Source organism: Siphateles boraxobius, unplaced genomic scaffold (assembly GCF_051911475.1).
Source record: "Siphateles boraxobius isolate OS27281-9 unplaced genomic scaffold, OSU_SipBor_1 9, whole genome shotgun sequence".
In the NCBI taxonomy this organism is placed as follows: domain Eukaryota; kingdom Metazoa; phylum Chordata; class Actinopteri; order Cypriniformes; family Leuciscidae; genus Siphateles; species Siphateles boraxobius.
Window position 1 is genome coordinate 21,024,818 of NW_027509219.1, and position 15,135 is coordinate 21,039,952.

General features: G+C 39.2%; 1 protein-coding gene across 2 annotated transcripts; it reads right to left on the minus strand.

Annotated features, from left to right (window-relative positions):
• Positions 1-64: 64 nt before the first annotated feature.
• On the minus strand, positions 65-14,481 carry ifrd2 (interferon-related developmental regulator 2). Of its 2 annotated transcripts, XM_077224083.1 has the most exons (13): positions 14,058-14,451; positions 12,619-12,678; positions 8,131-8,244; positions 7,959-8,040; positions 7,753-7,877; positions 6,744-6,901; positions 6,592-6,645; positions 6,321-6,499; positions 3,573-3,681; positions 3,363-3,497; positions 3,054-3,182; positions 1,169-1,261; positions 65-1,017 (listed from the first exon to the last, which is right to left on the minus strand). In XM_077224083.1, exons 1-13 carry the CDS (start codon positions 14,104-14,106, stop codon positions 937-939), a joined length of 1,368 nt encoding a protein of 455 aa, XP_077080198.1. In that variant the 5' UTR covers positions 14,107-14,451; the 3' UTR covers positions 65-936. The 2 variants fall into 2 exon arrangements, with proteins under 2 accessions (XP_077080198.1, XP_077080199.1); XM_077224084.1 differs by lacking the exon at positions 12,619-12,678 and having other exon boundaries at positions 14,058-14,481.
• Between the last annotated feature and the right edge of the window lie 654 nt (positions 14,482-15,135).

Genomic DNA, 15,135 nt, shown 5'->3' on the forward strand with positions numbered 1-15,135 from the left:
TGAACTATCAAGCACATTTTAATGATATACATATGTAATGGAGACCCAGGAAAGTGAGATGCAATTTTACTGTATTGTGGTTTAATGAAAGCCATAATGTCTTACTACTACAAATACATTTATCTGTCTAAAAGACTTCAACTCTGAAGGATATTTACATAATATATCTTCAAAAGTCTGGCTATTGCCTACAGTACTTTCAAAAAAAAAAAAAAAAAGGCCATGGCAAGGTAGCTTGAAGGTTGCTTTAAAAATAAATTCTACCAAATGTTAGAAGCATAATCTAAATAGGCAAAAAATAAGCTTAGGGATAAGAATATTAATTTAATGTATCACTTGGACACAATAAAAATCACACTATTTCAGCAGATGAGTATGACGTAAAACAGATGATTTAGTGGCAGTGAGAAAGGTTTAACAAAACGGTCTACACTAACTCAGTAAACCTGCAGTCCAAGATGTATTTTCAATTGTTTGCATCATGAGATCATAGGTGTAACAGCATAGTCAGTTTATAAAATGCATATAGAAAATAATTCATTTTTCTTGGCCTCCCTCTTTGTTGTAGAACTGTAAAAAGTTTGTGAAAAGTGTTTATGATAAAAATATTTTTTTTTTTCCCAAAAACTCTTGAGGTGGTAAAACAGGTTTCAACAAAAAAGCTTAATACAGCCTTACAAAAGGCTGTTACAAAGATACAATATTTCATGTTTTGTTTAATTGCAGGATTCCTAGCTATCACACACTGTGATGTTAAATAAAAACAACACCGCATACACACACCCGGCCTTTCGCACTCGCACACAGGCAGACATACAGTCAGTCGCGCGCACATTTAGCCAAGTCTCTGGCTTGGCAGTATGTCAAACTATAATTTCAAGTGAGCCGAGGGGATTTTAAGGATGTAGTGTTTCTCTCTCTTTGTCGCCTTCATCCTCACATCACATCGGCACGTTTGTCCCTCACTTTGTTCCTCAATTTAGTCCGAGCTTTGAACGCAGCAGAGTTAAACAGATGCTGTGGAAAGACAAGCCAAAAGTTTATCATTGTCTTGACAGACGATTCACAAAATTAACTTCATCTGAATGCAAAGAAAGACTTTTTATGATGTTAAGCGTCACAGTATGTGGGATTTATTACATTAATAAATGAAAAGACGAGAGATTACCCTCTCTGTGCGGGATATCCTGCTGGCTTTAACAGATGCATCCAGGATGAGAGGAGGTCCAAGTCCAAAAATATCCCTCAGCAAAGGATTAAACTATACAAGCATAAACAAAAAATTCTTTATAATAAACAATTTATAGCAGTGGTCCTCTACCACAGGCCCTGGGGCAAACTACGGAAGCTCAGCAAACTTCAAAGGGGACCTCAAGATGACTTAAATTATTTAAAATCAAGACAAAACAAGCATTAAAATAATATAAATATATAAATATATATAAGTGATGCGCGGATCACAGTTATATTCACAGGCGTTGCGGATAATCCGGGGGTCGAGTAATAAAAATAACTTTCTGATTAAATTCGGGTGGGTCGGGGGTGGATATGATAAATCATTATTGAAGAAAATGTAACTACATTCTCTAAATGTCTAAAATGTAAAAAAAAAATCCCCAGGCAGACTTTAAGCAGAAATGGAGCTGGTCCGAGAGCGAAGTAAAAAAGAAGAATTAAAAACAAAACAAAAGGAAGGAAAGAAAGAAAGAAAAGTATCGTGTGGGAGCGTTTTAGCGAAGTGGTTAACGAGAATGAATCGAGTGCTGTGAAGTGTTTGTTTGTGTGTGTGTGTGTGTGTGTGTGTGTGTGTGTGTGTGTGTGTGTGTGTGTGTGTGTGTGTCTGTGTGTGTGTGTGTGTGTGTGTGTCTGTGTGTGTGTGTCTGTGTGTCTGTGTGTGTGTGTGTGTGTGTGTGTGTGTGTGTGTGTGTGTGTGTGTGTGTGTGTGTGTGTGTGTGTGTGTGTGTGTGTGTCTGTGTGTCTGTGTGTGTGTGTCTGTGTGTGTGTGTCTGTGTCTGTGTGTGTGTGTCTGTGTGTGTGTGTGTGTGTGTGCTCGCCAGTTCGGGAAGTCACAGTGACAGACACAGTGACATTCTAGTTTAAGTTTCAAGGGAGTAAAGCCTGTTTATGCCATTAAGAAAATGAAATTCTGTCAAATAAATTTTGTTTTAAAGAAATGTTCATTTAAAAGCAGCGCGCATTCATCAGTGTATTATGTGACCATTAGAGATGCACCCATCAACCGAGTTGCCGAGTCCACTGTTGAAGGTGATGATCATCCATTTATCATCACGCGTAACAACACATAAGAATAATTGTAATTTGACCATCGGGTGCGGATACTTAAATCAGAGAAAATTATTGGTGCGGGTGGGTGATTTGTTTTTGGCTGAGGAATCGGGTGACGTTGGAGCTCATCCGTGCATCTCTAATATATACATCTCTAATAAATATATATAACTAATATATATATACACACATACACAATGTATATATCTCAGTGTTGGGCAAGTTACTCTAAAAAACGAATTAATAATGAATTAGATTACTGTACTAATTATTCCCTCTAAAAAGTATTGCATTACTCAATCCTAATTACTTTCTAAATCCCTGGACGGACGGACGGATGGATGGATTTTACATTTTGGAAGTTAAAATTTTAAATATGCTAAAAATCCTTGACCAGTGAAACACAAACATTCTGGAATTCTTAAACATGCAAATTTACTTCTTATTTTAACAGAATATTTTGAATTATGATGTACCAGAGTAAAACTATTAACCTATATGCAGGGGCCTTCAAATATTATTCTAGACAATGGGGAGGCATTTGGAGTCAAAAACTGTTGAGAACTGCTGCTAGAGAGCACTATAAAACATGTTTAAAAAAAAAAAGGTTTGTTTTTTGTGTGTATAGATTAAAAGATCAAACTTGGATTTTAAGAAACCATTTAAGATCACTTAAATAAATATTAATTTGAATAAAATCTCGATTTTTCTCCAGTACTACATAGTGTTAGGTATGCCAACAGTGAGTTGCAATTGGTCCTCCTCACTTGTAGGTGGTGTCTGACTCCAGACTCGAGCACCTCCTTAAAGGCATCATAAATCCTGCGGCGCATCCAGCCATCAATGTAGATGGCCTCAATCCCAAACTGGATCTTCTCCTCTGTGAAATCTTCATTCTGAAAATAAAAGGGAATGATTGGTCTGGTCTAAGTACAATGTAAACCATAATCATCTATGACAGTCCTGGATCAACCTGGATAATTAGCACAGTATGCAATGTAGCTATAAAATATCTGAATGTAATTAACTGACGTTATTTAAAAATAAAAAAGCCTCAGTTGCAGTTCTCCTTTCACCTCAATGTAGTGCAGCACCTCTCTGAAGATTGAGCGCTGTTTCCTTCGGTCGTTTTTTGCGCGATGTTTGTTTCCATCAGTCGCTAGGCTCTTTAGACTGTCACACAATGCATCGCAGTCCTCATACTCGAACTCCTGAGGCACAACACACATTATGTACGCTGCCATCATCCTGACACTCAAACCTATTCAACACTACACAATACACACCTGATCGATGTCACGGCCCAGTTCATACAGCAGAGCGATGGTCTCTCCCACAGCTATCCTGAAGTTCACCTCACTGCTTTCTAAACACGCATGCAGACGTGGCAAGTGGCTGAAATACAGACAAAGAGAAAGATTATATTACAGACAAATTGGACAATCTGTACTCTTATTTGGGTGAATAAAAAGCCACGTGACAACACCCAGATAAAGCATTACATAAAAAAAATTGGATATATAAGCCCATCTAGATTAGCCCAATGTCTGCATCCGATAGAACGGGTGAAGGTCTCTGCGCGTTACTGTCTTTCCACGTGGCAAAGTAATTTAATTCCCTTTTAAGCTTTTATCTGACTCCATTTTATATCTGACTCCATTTTATCACAACCTCAAATTTAGGTTAGATTGCCAATTGTTTATTGGTCAATTATATAATACCGGTAGTTTAGCAATACATTTGATTGTTCTGTTTAACTATTTACTTTATATTTCATTCGTTCATTAGCACTATATGTCGCTCAGAGAGTCTCGCGTCGGCCGTATTTATATGCGGATCTCACAATCACAAACCCGCCAGTCACGCTTGCTATTGTTAAAAAGTACCCATGTAGCCCCCTACAGTCGCCCATATAACAACTTAGTTAAAGCCAGAACAATAACCAGAGGTTATAACTAGTACATAAAGATAATGCTACTTTAACGCTTTGTATAACCTTGATAGTAATTTTAACTAGTCTTTAACCCTATTTGCGACTGGATGCGACTGCATCAGTTCAAAGATAATAAATACAAAACATCAAATGCTCTGGAATAAAGAGAGAAGATGCGAACCTGACATTATAAAATGCATGATGCGGAGTGGCAGCATACACTCCACATCAAGGGTTAATTTGAGATACAAATCGCCCTGAGCCCATGTATAATACTGTATGATAATTATTCGCATTAAACCAAATAGGTTTTTGGGTGAATTTTGGTGATCTCAGCATGAGAGAGAGAAGGAGTGGGGGAAGAGGGAAAGATATGTATTCTGTGGTGAGACTTCACAAGAGAGAGTTCAAATGTTTATTTCCTTTGTTTTCTCAGAGAGTTGCCCTCTCTTCCAATTTTTCCAGTCTTACAGATACAGTATTATAATGTGTTTAATATTACTTTAGCTTAGATTTTAGACCTAGCTTTGGATTGTAGCTTTGTAACAACAAAACACTATCCCGTCTCACAATTACAATTATCCTTTCAGCCAGAACAACAGAGGGAGTGTAGAGTAACACATACTGTTTGTCGCTCTTAGGATCAAAAGTGTAGAGATAGATTTAGGTTTACAAACATAGTATCCTCTGTTCTCTGCTTATAACTGGTGGTGAAAAGATGACAAACATAGATACACTACGTGTTCTGTTGCACACTGGCCGCTCAAGCTAAGTTGAAGCAGCATGCGCCCATTGTGCTTTCAAACTGGCGGCGTTTGTCACATTGCGATCGATCAGCTTGGTCATCTGCATTTAGAGAATCCGACTCAGGCTCAAACTGATATGGTAAAACTGACGACATTAACCATCTTTATAATTGCTTTGGAAGCTGAAGCTTGCATTATGGTAAGGGGCCTAACAGTTCCGACACACGTTCGAGGTGTTCGGGCAATCACAATGCATTGGGTCAGCTGGCCAATCAGAGCACACTACGCTTTTCGGAAGGAGGGGCTTTGTAGAAATGAATGCGTTAAGAAAGAGGTAGGCTTACTCTCACATGACGTTGCAGTTATTCACAATCAAAAAAGTTTTTTTATTTGCATTGCCTTGCTGGTTAAAAACTTTATTCACACACCACGTTCTGACATGCGCTTTTTTTGAGCGTGTACAACCGAAGCGCACTCACACTAAAAGCCTGTCAAACAGCATGCGAGTACTAAACTAAGTTATATTTTGCATCTTATTGCGCTTAAACTGTCAAATACACACAAGATTTACATAAACAGTCATTATGTCTTTAGTGAACAAATAGTTGGGATGCATGTCCATATATTAGAGCATCTTATATTAGCATCTTAAGTATTAAGTGTGTATCTTAAAGTGACAGCAGCCTAAAGGACCCGATATACTTCAAGCGAAATCGAAGAACGGACTATTGTGACGTCATTTCGAACAAAATCAGGCCAAAACGAACTTCGTTTGGAGTTTATTTTGGTAGTTCAAAACAGCTTGCCAAAGCAAACTTGGCTTATACCATCATTGGTCTGTGGCAATTACATAATAGGTAGGTGTGCCCAGAGGCTTCGCCTTCTTTCACGTGGAAATAGTGTTGCACGATGCACCGGTACTAGAAAGGTATTGCGATACCCTTCTATTAAATTCGGTACGATTTTAAATTTTATTAGTACAGGTACTTTTAGAGTGACAGCACTCTAAATAATAAGAGCAGGATTTCTTTAATTTGCGTCGATGTGTGACAGCCGGAGTCAGGATGTGTGTGTAGTGCTCTGCTTCCACCGTTTTTATTCACTAAACAACGGAAGCAGAACAGTAAAATATATACGCACAGCAAAACATGCATGCATGAGAAAATAAAGCGTGGGAAGTGCTCACACTGCCGGCTCAGACCTGAAGCGCGCACACACGCCTTTCACACAGCATGCGATCGCGACTTCAGTTCTCTTTCCTGGATTATTTGGATTGAATAATCAAAATTCTAGGTAAAAAAACATACGTTCTGGCACGTATTCACGTAAACACAGTCGGGTAATGTCAAACTCACTGGTTGAGAATGGTGTCGATGCGTGAAGCAGGGCAGAGGGTGCAGAGCAGAGCCCAAGCCTGTAGGGCGGCGCTGTGGAGCGCAGGGGTCCCAGCTTTGACAGAGGGCAGAGTGCCATCCCCCAGGGGATATGCAGCCACAAACACGCTCTCCAAATGTCCAAGAGATTTTATCAGGTCCTGGAAAACACAGGTGGAAAAAGACAGATGATACTTCTACAAACATGCAGATCTACAAATATAAATATGCTTTTAACAAGATCTGACCGTACCTCTGGATCGTCTGAGGCAGAGACATAGCAGCAAATACCTAGAGCTCGAGCGCACTGACAAAAGATAGATATATAGTTAAACAATCACATTTTAAAAGTCTATGTAATAGACCTAATAAGAGTTTGTGGCCATATTTTGAGGAATCACTCACAGTCTGTCGCGCTGAAAGGCTGGCACAGCTGTCAATCAGGATGGAGCTGAGGATGGGGCAGAGCATCTTGAAGCCCTCCTCACCTTCGACTCCACCCCCGAGCTGCGCACAGAAGAGAGCGCCCACTGTTGCAGCAGCCGCCTGCTCCTCTCCTCCACCTAGAGGAAATGAGACTTTACTCAGTCAACCCAGTTCATTTTCCAAGTGGGAGAAACAACAGATACATGTCCATGTGCAGCTTGGGATTTCTCCCCACATAAATAATCACACACTGCAAGCATCAGGACAACAAAAGCTTCTACAGCAGAGATGTTTAAACCAGGGACTGCGGACCAAATTTGGCCAGTGATGGCCTTTGATTTGGCCCGCTATACGGTGTGTGTGTGTGTGTGTGGGTGGGTGACATATCTTAATTGATTTCTAATTATTTTTGTTTTGTTGTCACTTATTGCATTGAAATATAAGTTATTATACAAGTTATATAATAAACAATAATAATAAAAAATGTATATAAAAATGTAATAAGGCATTCTTTTGGCACACTGTCCTCAATCGATTTTGATTTTTGGCCCTTTGTTTTAAAATTACAGTTAGCTTTTGGACGAAGAGAGGTTATAACTTTCTTATATCTTTAGAGTGTAAGAGCAAGCAGAACGGTTTATCTTTCTTGTTTTATTAGATCAAAACACATGTTTTGTTGTTTTTTGCCTTTCTTAATTTCTTAATTACTAATTTTAATTATATAAATAGTTTACCTTTTGTGAATGAGTACAAGCAGCACTGTCAACAGGATAAATATCTAAAAATAATGTAAAATAAAATGATGTTTTCTATCTTTACAGTGCTTGTACTTAAATTCTTAAAGTCAAGTTTTACTTATTCACAAAAGATAAACAAGTATGTATGTAAAACAATAAATAAAAATGAATAATTAAAAACAATGAAACATGAGTTTTGATCTAATAAAAGCAAACCAAAAAAAAGAAAGAAATTCAGTCCTAATTCCAACCTTTCCTCAAGCTCCTCTCCAGACAGTCACTAATGGTGAAACGTCTCTCTAACAGGAATTCGTACAGGACTCTGGAGGAAAACGCCAAGCGCAGACTTTCTAATCCAGCTAGACGTGTCTTAGCACTGAAAAACATAAAACAGATTGAAACAGCTGCAGAGCTTATATGCTTTTCAGTAACTGTGTGAACTTGTATTTTAGCATACCTTTTGTCCATCAGATTGTCGATGCATTGCTTCAGTTTGTCTTCTGTTTCTTCCTGAGCAGTTTGTTCATCTACTGCCTCACCTGCACAGAGAGTCAGTGTGTGGATGTGCTAGGGGCAATACATTTTTGCAACATATTTGTGCATTTTTGCAGCTGTAATTGTGCATGTACCTGTGCCCTCTTCTACAACAGATGCGCTCTCACTGGCGCTGCTGCAGTGACTGAGAACATCAGACGCTAAATCATCATCACTCACACCAGACTCGCCTCTCACCCCATTCCTCCCTGAAACAGAGAGAGAGACAAGAATAAGAGATAAACATTGAACATTAGTTTAGTGGATTAAATAAATAAAAGAGGGAACACAGAAGGGAATGATCATAGGTTAGGGAAATAGATGGGTCAGAGTGATCATGTATGTTTCAACTGTCCACAAAGTTCATGTACCTAAACCAATCCTATGTACAATGATTCACTTCAGTGCTCAGATAAAACAAACACGCATGTAGGATTGCAAAACCAATCCGTGGCCTTTGTTTTAATAATCTAGTGTACCATTGACTTTAAATTAAACTTTTGACAAAGTGTGAACAGTCTGACTATATAGGAAACCAATAGAAAAGCCCACCTTTTTTACTCGCATACACTCCTCAGCAACCCTAAGCCACATCCAAGAAACAGAGCTCTAATTGAGGCCAAAGTTCAATGTGACGTCTCTCAAACACACATATACGTCACACACAATGGCCTAATTATTGTTTCCTGAGATACCAGCAACAGAACTTTAGTACATAACAAGTGGCAATGTCATGATTAAAAATGACCTAAAATGGAGTGAAGAAAACCATGCATCAATAACCCAGTCCTTGGAGACTCCATCCTCTTTAAATCAATCACTGTCTCTTCACTGATCCACTCTGGATCAAGAATCTACTGAATCAGAGTAATCTCTGAAAGGTAGGTCCATATACAGTAGTTCATACTTTTGAAAAGATTAAATATTGAAACTATTATTTATCTGCCTTTTATACTACTTTACTAGATATTGTCTAAAATGATAGTTAGATTGATTTAATCATGATTTATCTGGATTAGTCTGATTTCCTTAGGAGAATTTTAATGAAGATATTCGTCATTTGTAAGTTGGTCTGCTTAATGTACATATTAATACTGTTGAAAAGTTTGGGGTCGGTAAGATTTTCCTTATGTTTTTTCTTAATGAAGACTCTCTTATACTTGCAGTCTGACCACATTAAAAATAAATCTCTCATCAAATATCAATGTGACAGCTGAATAGACTTTGAAATGGTATTGCATACTAACTGCTGTACTAATACATGCATCAGCATAACAATACATGCATCAGCATAACAAGACATCAGATCAGCAGGAATGAGATGGGAAGCAGCAGTGCATTCAGGATGGATGGATTCCATGTGGAGGAGTTTTCCAGAATGGTTAGGAATTGGTGGAAAACATATCTGAGACAATCCACAACAGTTTCAGACTATGCAAATCAAAATGTGTATAGAAACAGTTAGTCCAAATATTCTGACTTGAGTTCCAGAATTTTCCAGAAGCTTCATCACGTAGTGGAGCTGTGTAGCCCAGGGGGCCCTTTGGTATTTAAATTCTACTACTGAAAAAGTGCAAATGACTACTTTTGGAAATCATCCCAGTTTCTTTATGATTGGAAGAACAGTCGAATCTCATGAAAGATTAGCTTATTGCAGAAGAAGCTAATTGGTGAGAAAATAGCTTCTGAAAATGATTTCCAGTAAAATGGGAGATATAAGGAACACATTTTTGGCTTGGTACTAGGGATGCTAACCGATGACCGTTTGACCGATGGTTGACCGTATCAACGTTAACCGATGAAAGTTGTCGGTAGTCGTTTAAAAAGTGATCTCTAAATTAGGCTATTATAGACAGTGGACTAATCGCTACTACAGTTAGCCATCTCATTCCAATATATTTTTGTGTGAAGTGAACAAATCCCTCACCCTCAGTTTTTCATAACTCGCCTGTTTGTACTTTAATAAACCAATAAAAACATTTGGCGCGAGGTCACAGCGTTTGGGTTCGCGCGCTCACAAGCGTTGCGAAAAGTAAAGGCTACAGGCTAAAACACTGGAGGTTAGAGCCAGGGCAGACCACAGGATGAAGCGTGCAAAGAAAAGTAGTGTGTGGGACCATTTCATCAAAAAGAATGACACCGATGTAAGTTGCAGCTTGTGTGATACAGTGCTTGAATACAGTAGGCCTTCATCATCTATGATGTATTAGCTGAAAACGCGACTTGTTCTGTAGCCTACATTATTAGACCTGCCTTGCCCGGTGCGTCTTTTACGCATTCTGAAGGTGCCTGTTTTATCCATTGGTTTTATCGTGTTGCAGTCTATTAGGCTACATTCCGCATAAGATGGGCTTAGATTTGGAAATACATTACATCTACATTTCAGTGGTTACAGATAAGGTGATGATGATCATCATCTTTCTTTTATTGTTAGTACTAACGTTACCTCAAACTAAAGCGGCGTCTCTTCGGAGCTGTCATTTTCTTAAATTGAGCCGTGGCAATGTTTCAAATGAGCTTCTAACGCTAGACTAACGCCTTTATTTACAACGCGATCACCTTGTACCCAAACCATTTCGAAAGGAGCCATTTGTCCTCCGATTACAAGCTCCTCGGCACCGCGTGCTTTGCGGGATTAATGTTTCGCGCTGTAGGGGATTTAAAAAAAGTGACGTGAGTGGAAGGGCGGCCCCGGGGCAGTGTGTGTGTGTGTGTGAGCGGGAGGCAGAGAGAGATGCGACAGAGTTGCGAAATTGCAGGCGCGGCTCGAAATGGCTGTTATTTCAAATAGCGTAGCATATTTCAAACTAATCGGTTAACCGGTTTCAACTGGCTAATGAGGCTCGGTGGTCGGTCAAGAAAATGTTTAGTTTTCGCCATCCCTACTTGGTACCAATAAAAAAGTAGTTGACCTTTACTGATGTGGCTGTACAATAGACCAAAAAAATTTTGGGACTCTGATCACACTGATCTATAGGTCAGCTTTCACAAGTACCCCTTTTCCACCAAAAAAGAACTGGTTCGGAACTGGGGCTGGCTTAAAGTTAGTTCGGAGTTGGTTCAACTTGCGAACCTTCTCAGAACCTGTTTGTTTTTCCACTGACTAGAGCGCCCAGCGAACGACTTCTTTACGTCACTGTGTACGTTGCCATACGTCTTAGCTAGAAATGCTTGCGCCAACTTCAAGCATAACAATTACAATGGCGGACTACATCGTGTTTCTGCAAATGTTTCTCCTGGCTTTGCGATCCAATATTGGGGTCAGAAAAGATGTTTAGAACACATCTAAACCCGCCCCCAGCCCCCGACGTAAGCATGACGTGGTAAAAGAACTGTTCTAGTTCAGCAAAGAGTTGGTGACGCTTTGGAACCAATTTTCCTGGCCGAGAACCGGTTCTTTGGCTGTCGAAACAAAGAACTGGTTCCGAACTGGCTCTCAAATACCCCTTTTCCACCAAAGCATTTTGAGAGCCGGTTCAGAGCCGGTGACTACTCGCGAACCAGTTCTTTGTGTTTTGACAACCAAAGAACTGGTTCTCGGCCAGGAAAACCGAGATGGTTCTCACTGCGGAACATGAAATCCACGGGGAGGAGTCGGATCCAGATCCAACTCCTCCCACCTTACATACACCTAAACCTAGCCAACTCCACCCCCTGATCCCTAAACACACCCCTAATCCCTAAACCCAACCCTAATCCTACCCATCTCCACCCCTTGGATCTTGATCCGACTCCTCCCCGTGGATCTCATGTACTGCATTGAGGTGCTACTGGGAAAACTGGTTCCAAAAGCGGCACCAACTCTTTGCTGGACTAGAACCAGAGGACCGTTCTTTTACCACGTCATGCTTACGTCGGGGGCTGGGGGCGGGTTTAGATGTGTTCTAAACATCTTTTCTGACCGCAAAGTCAGGAGAAACATTCGCAGAAACACGATGTAGTCCGCCATTGTAATTGTTATGCTTGAAGTTGGCGCAAGTGTTTCTATTTTTTTATTGAAAACATTATGTAAGCAAAGAAGAAAACAGTCACAATATAGAACAAATAAACGTAAAGAAAAAAAATACACAAGACAGGGGTACATAACTAATCAGAAAAGATTACATTTCAAAGGAAAAGATTAAAAGACTTAAATATTTCAATTGTTTTAAAGCCTTCTTGGTACACGAGTTAGAGATAATCCCAAAGTAATGTTGTACTTGCATGTTGTAGTTGTTTCTATCTAAGACGTATGGCGACGTACACAGTGACGTAACGACGTCGGTCGCTGGGCTCTAGTCAGTGGAAAAACAAACAGGTTCTGAGGAGGTTCGCAAGTTGAACCAACTCCGAACCAACTTTGAACCAGCACCAGTTCCAAACCAGTTCTTTTTTGGTGGAAATAGGGTAAAATGCTTTGGTGGAAAAGGGGTAAAGGAAGCAAAAGTGATGCTTGTGGGGAATGTTGGTTCTCAAATCATGAAAGGCATTAGAGAAATGAGAAAAGATGTAAACAAATACAAATGAATGGACATTGACATGCTCCTCATTAAACATTAATGGGGTGAGAGGCATGAGATTACAACAAGATCAGGTCACGCTACCTGGACGTGACAGGGCAGTTTTTGACAACTGCAGCTGAAGCACTTCCTGTCGAAGTGAGCCTGCTCACAGTGAACAGGAGGAAGAGACCGATTAAACTACACCGAGATCTTAACTGATATCAGTTTGACATTTCAACTTTAACTGTAGGACAAAGTTAGCCAACACAGAAAAGTAACTATTGCAGTAGTCTCAAATGACTTCCCTAATCTTTCAAAATTACAGCCATGCTGAAAAACACCTAAAATGGTGTGCTGGTCTCCCAATCTGGTCATACTTAAATGGTTCGCTTTTTTGGTTCATTTTTCAGCTGATTAGGATGGGAATTCACTTTGTCCACCAGCTCTCTACAAACAAACAAACAATCTTAAAGCAGCTGTAAAAACTGCCTGAAACCAGCGAAGACCAGCAAACCATCGTAGATTAGTTTAAGCTGTTTTGTTTTCAGCCAGAACAATCACACAGAAATTTAATTAAGTGATTTGACAACCTTCAAACAAAACTCTTCAGCCCTCGTCGCAGTGAATTCTGTCACGCGAAATACCCGTTTTTGCCATGCCTGCATTTACCGGGTGACGAGATAAATGCAGGCGGTACACACGCACGAGTCGTGCTGACGCTGCACGTGACGCTGCTCTGCGCGTGAACTTAACAAAAAACTTGGACGGAAAAACTGTCGTTCGAGACGACCGGTTCAATGTTTAATCAAAAAATTATGTAATACACCTCGCGTGAGTGGTCCTGGAAGGCCCGGTTTTCGTGGCTCCGTAACACTTGCGCTAAATATACACGAGTCGGCATGAGCTTCACCTGTCGTGCTGCAGACTGAATAACCCTGACAGTCAATCACTCTGTTTCTATCCTTACTGCTGAGGAAAAGGGCAAACACAGTTTCGCAAACAATCATAGTTAAATATTTAGATTATTATTTAATTTAGTTGATTTAAAAATCAAGTTTTTAGAAGGCTGGTTCTTGAAATGAAGCTCAGCTGTAAATGGTGCTGAAATGGTTACAGCCACATCAGCAAGACTAAATAAAAGCTATGTGGAGAACATCATGCCTGAAAAATCTTTTAATGCATCATTTCAATATTTTGGCTTAAAATCGGAAAGGAAATAGAAAAAATAAAGTGTCCAGCTGGTAAATGTCACCCAAGCATGGCTTGTTGTACATATTACCCTATTTTAAAATGTTACATTATTTTCTTGTTTTAACATAAATTACAATTTAGTGAGGTTTATTCTTACAAGAAAAAAAAAACAATGGTGTAGGAACAATAATGCGAGAGATATTGAAAACGACTCTTTAAACAGTTTATGCAAGTATAATGATCTTGTTTTAAAGACATTTTTTAAGATAAAAAAATAGCTTAGTGATATTTTGCCGTGTGATTGTGTTAATACTGACTATGACAGCAAAAGGTGTTACAGATAAACTCACCCTTACTCGAACTGTTCCCACCGCGTTTCCCCTTTTTGCTTCGTGGCATGCTGACAGCCGCTTCGAAACACCAAATGACACAGATTATAGAGAACAACACACGGTACACAGTAATCTGTAAATAAAAAATCCCAGCCGAGATATCCTGTCCAGAGTATCAAAATACTGTGATCTGTGCAGTTTGGCCCCACGTTTCAGGCACCACAATGTAAGGTGCACCAAAATCAAAATAATACTTATAATTCTATCTTAGTTTTAGTATATATTATCTATGGTTGTCCCCGGGTAACCGATATCTAATACCAGGTTGTGATGGTAAATGTTTTTGGAAATGTTTGGGACGGAGTATCGTGCACGTTGCTGCTTCAGATTCCACCATCTTCCCATCGGTAACGCTCGCACACCCGGCACGCTCCTCCTCTACGGAGCACACAGCAGCTGGGCATTATGGGTAATGTAGTTTGCTGTAGGAATTCCGACTGACTGGATTCTCTGACAGAGGTAAAATTGAGAACTACATTTCCAACAATGATCAGCCATTTAGAAATGTTTGGATTGCAGTCTGCAGAAAAGTTACAGTTTTATAAACTTTTTCTGCTTGAAAACAATAAGGACGCTTATAAGAACTGTCAGTATACACTGACATTTATGGTTGTATGTCGCTAGTAAATCTCATAGAATGAGACGGTGGTACACGTCACCGCTGTACATCGGCCATTAAAATTCATTCACTCTTTCAAGTTAATTATTCACAATATCAATACCCACTTTTTTGTTTATTAATTTACTAACTAACCAACTAAAATTACTCATCGTAAAACGTTACATACTTTACACCCAGTTCCTTTATAATAGTCAAACTCATTGTCTGCAAATAACCCAAATCTAATATATTATAATTTATTTTTAATATACATATTTTTTAATCACATCCCACAGTACAAACAGTATTATCACTCTATTACTATATTACCAATCAGGTAAAGGTTTATACAATTATATAAAATAAAATTTTATTATTTAATCACATCCCAAAAAGAAACAAAAATGTAAATGTTCTTTCAGACAGAAAGGTTTC

Bases quoted from the DNA above. Each gene is read 5' to 3' on its own strand.
- ifrd2 (XM_077224083.1), bottom strand. From the start codon at position 14,106: ATGCCACGAAGCAAAAAGGGGAAACGCGGTGGGAACAGTTCGAGTAAG. The intron at 12,679-14,057 runs GTGAGTTTATCT...CACTGTGAGCAG, and splicing joins TGGGAACAGTTCGAGTAAGG to GCTCACTTCGACAGGAAGTG. The intron at 8,041-8,130 runs GTACATGCACAA...CTCTCTGTGCAG, and splicing joins TGTTGTAGAAGAGGGCACAG to GTGAGGCAGTAGATGAACAA.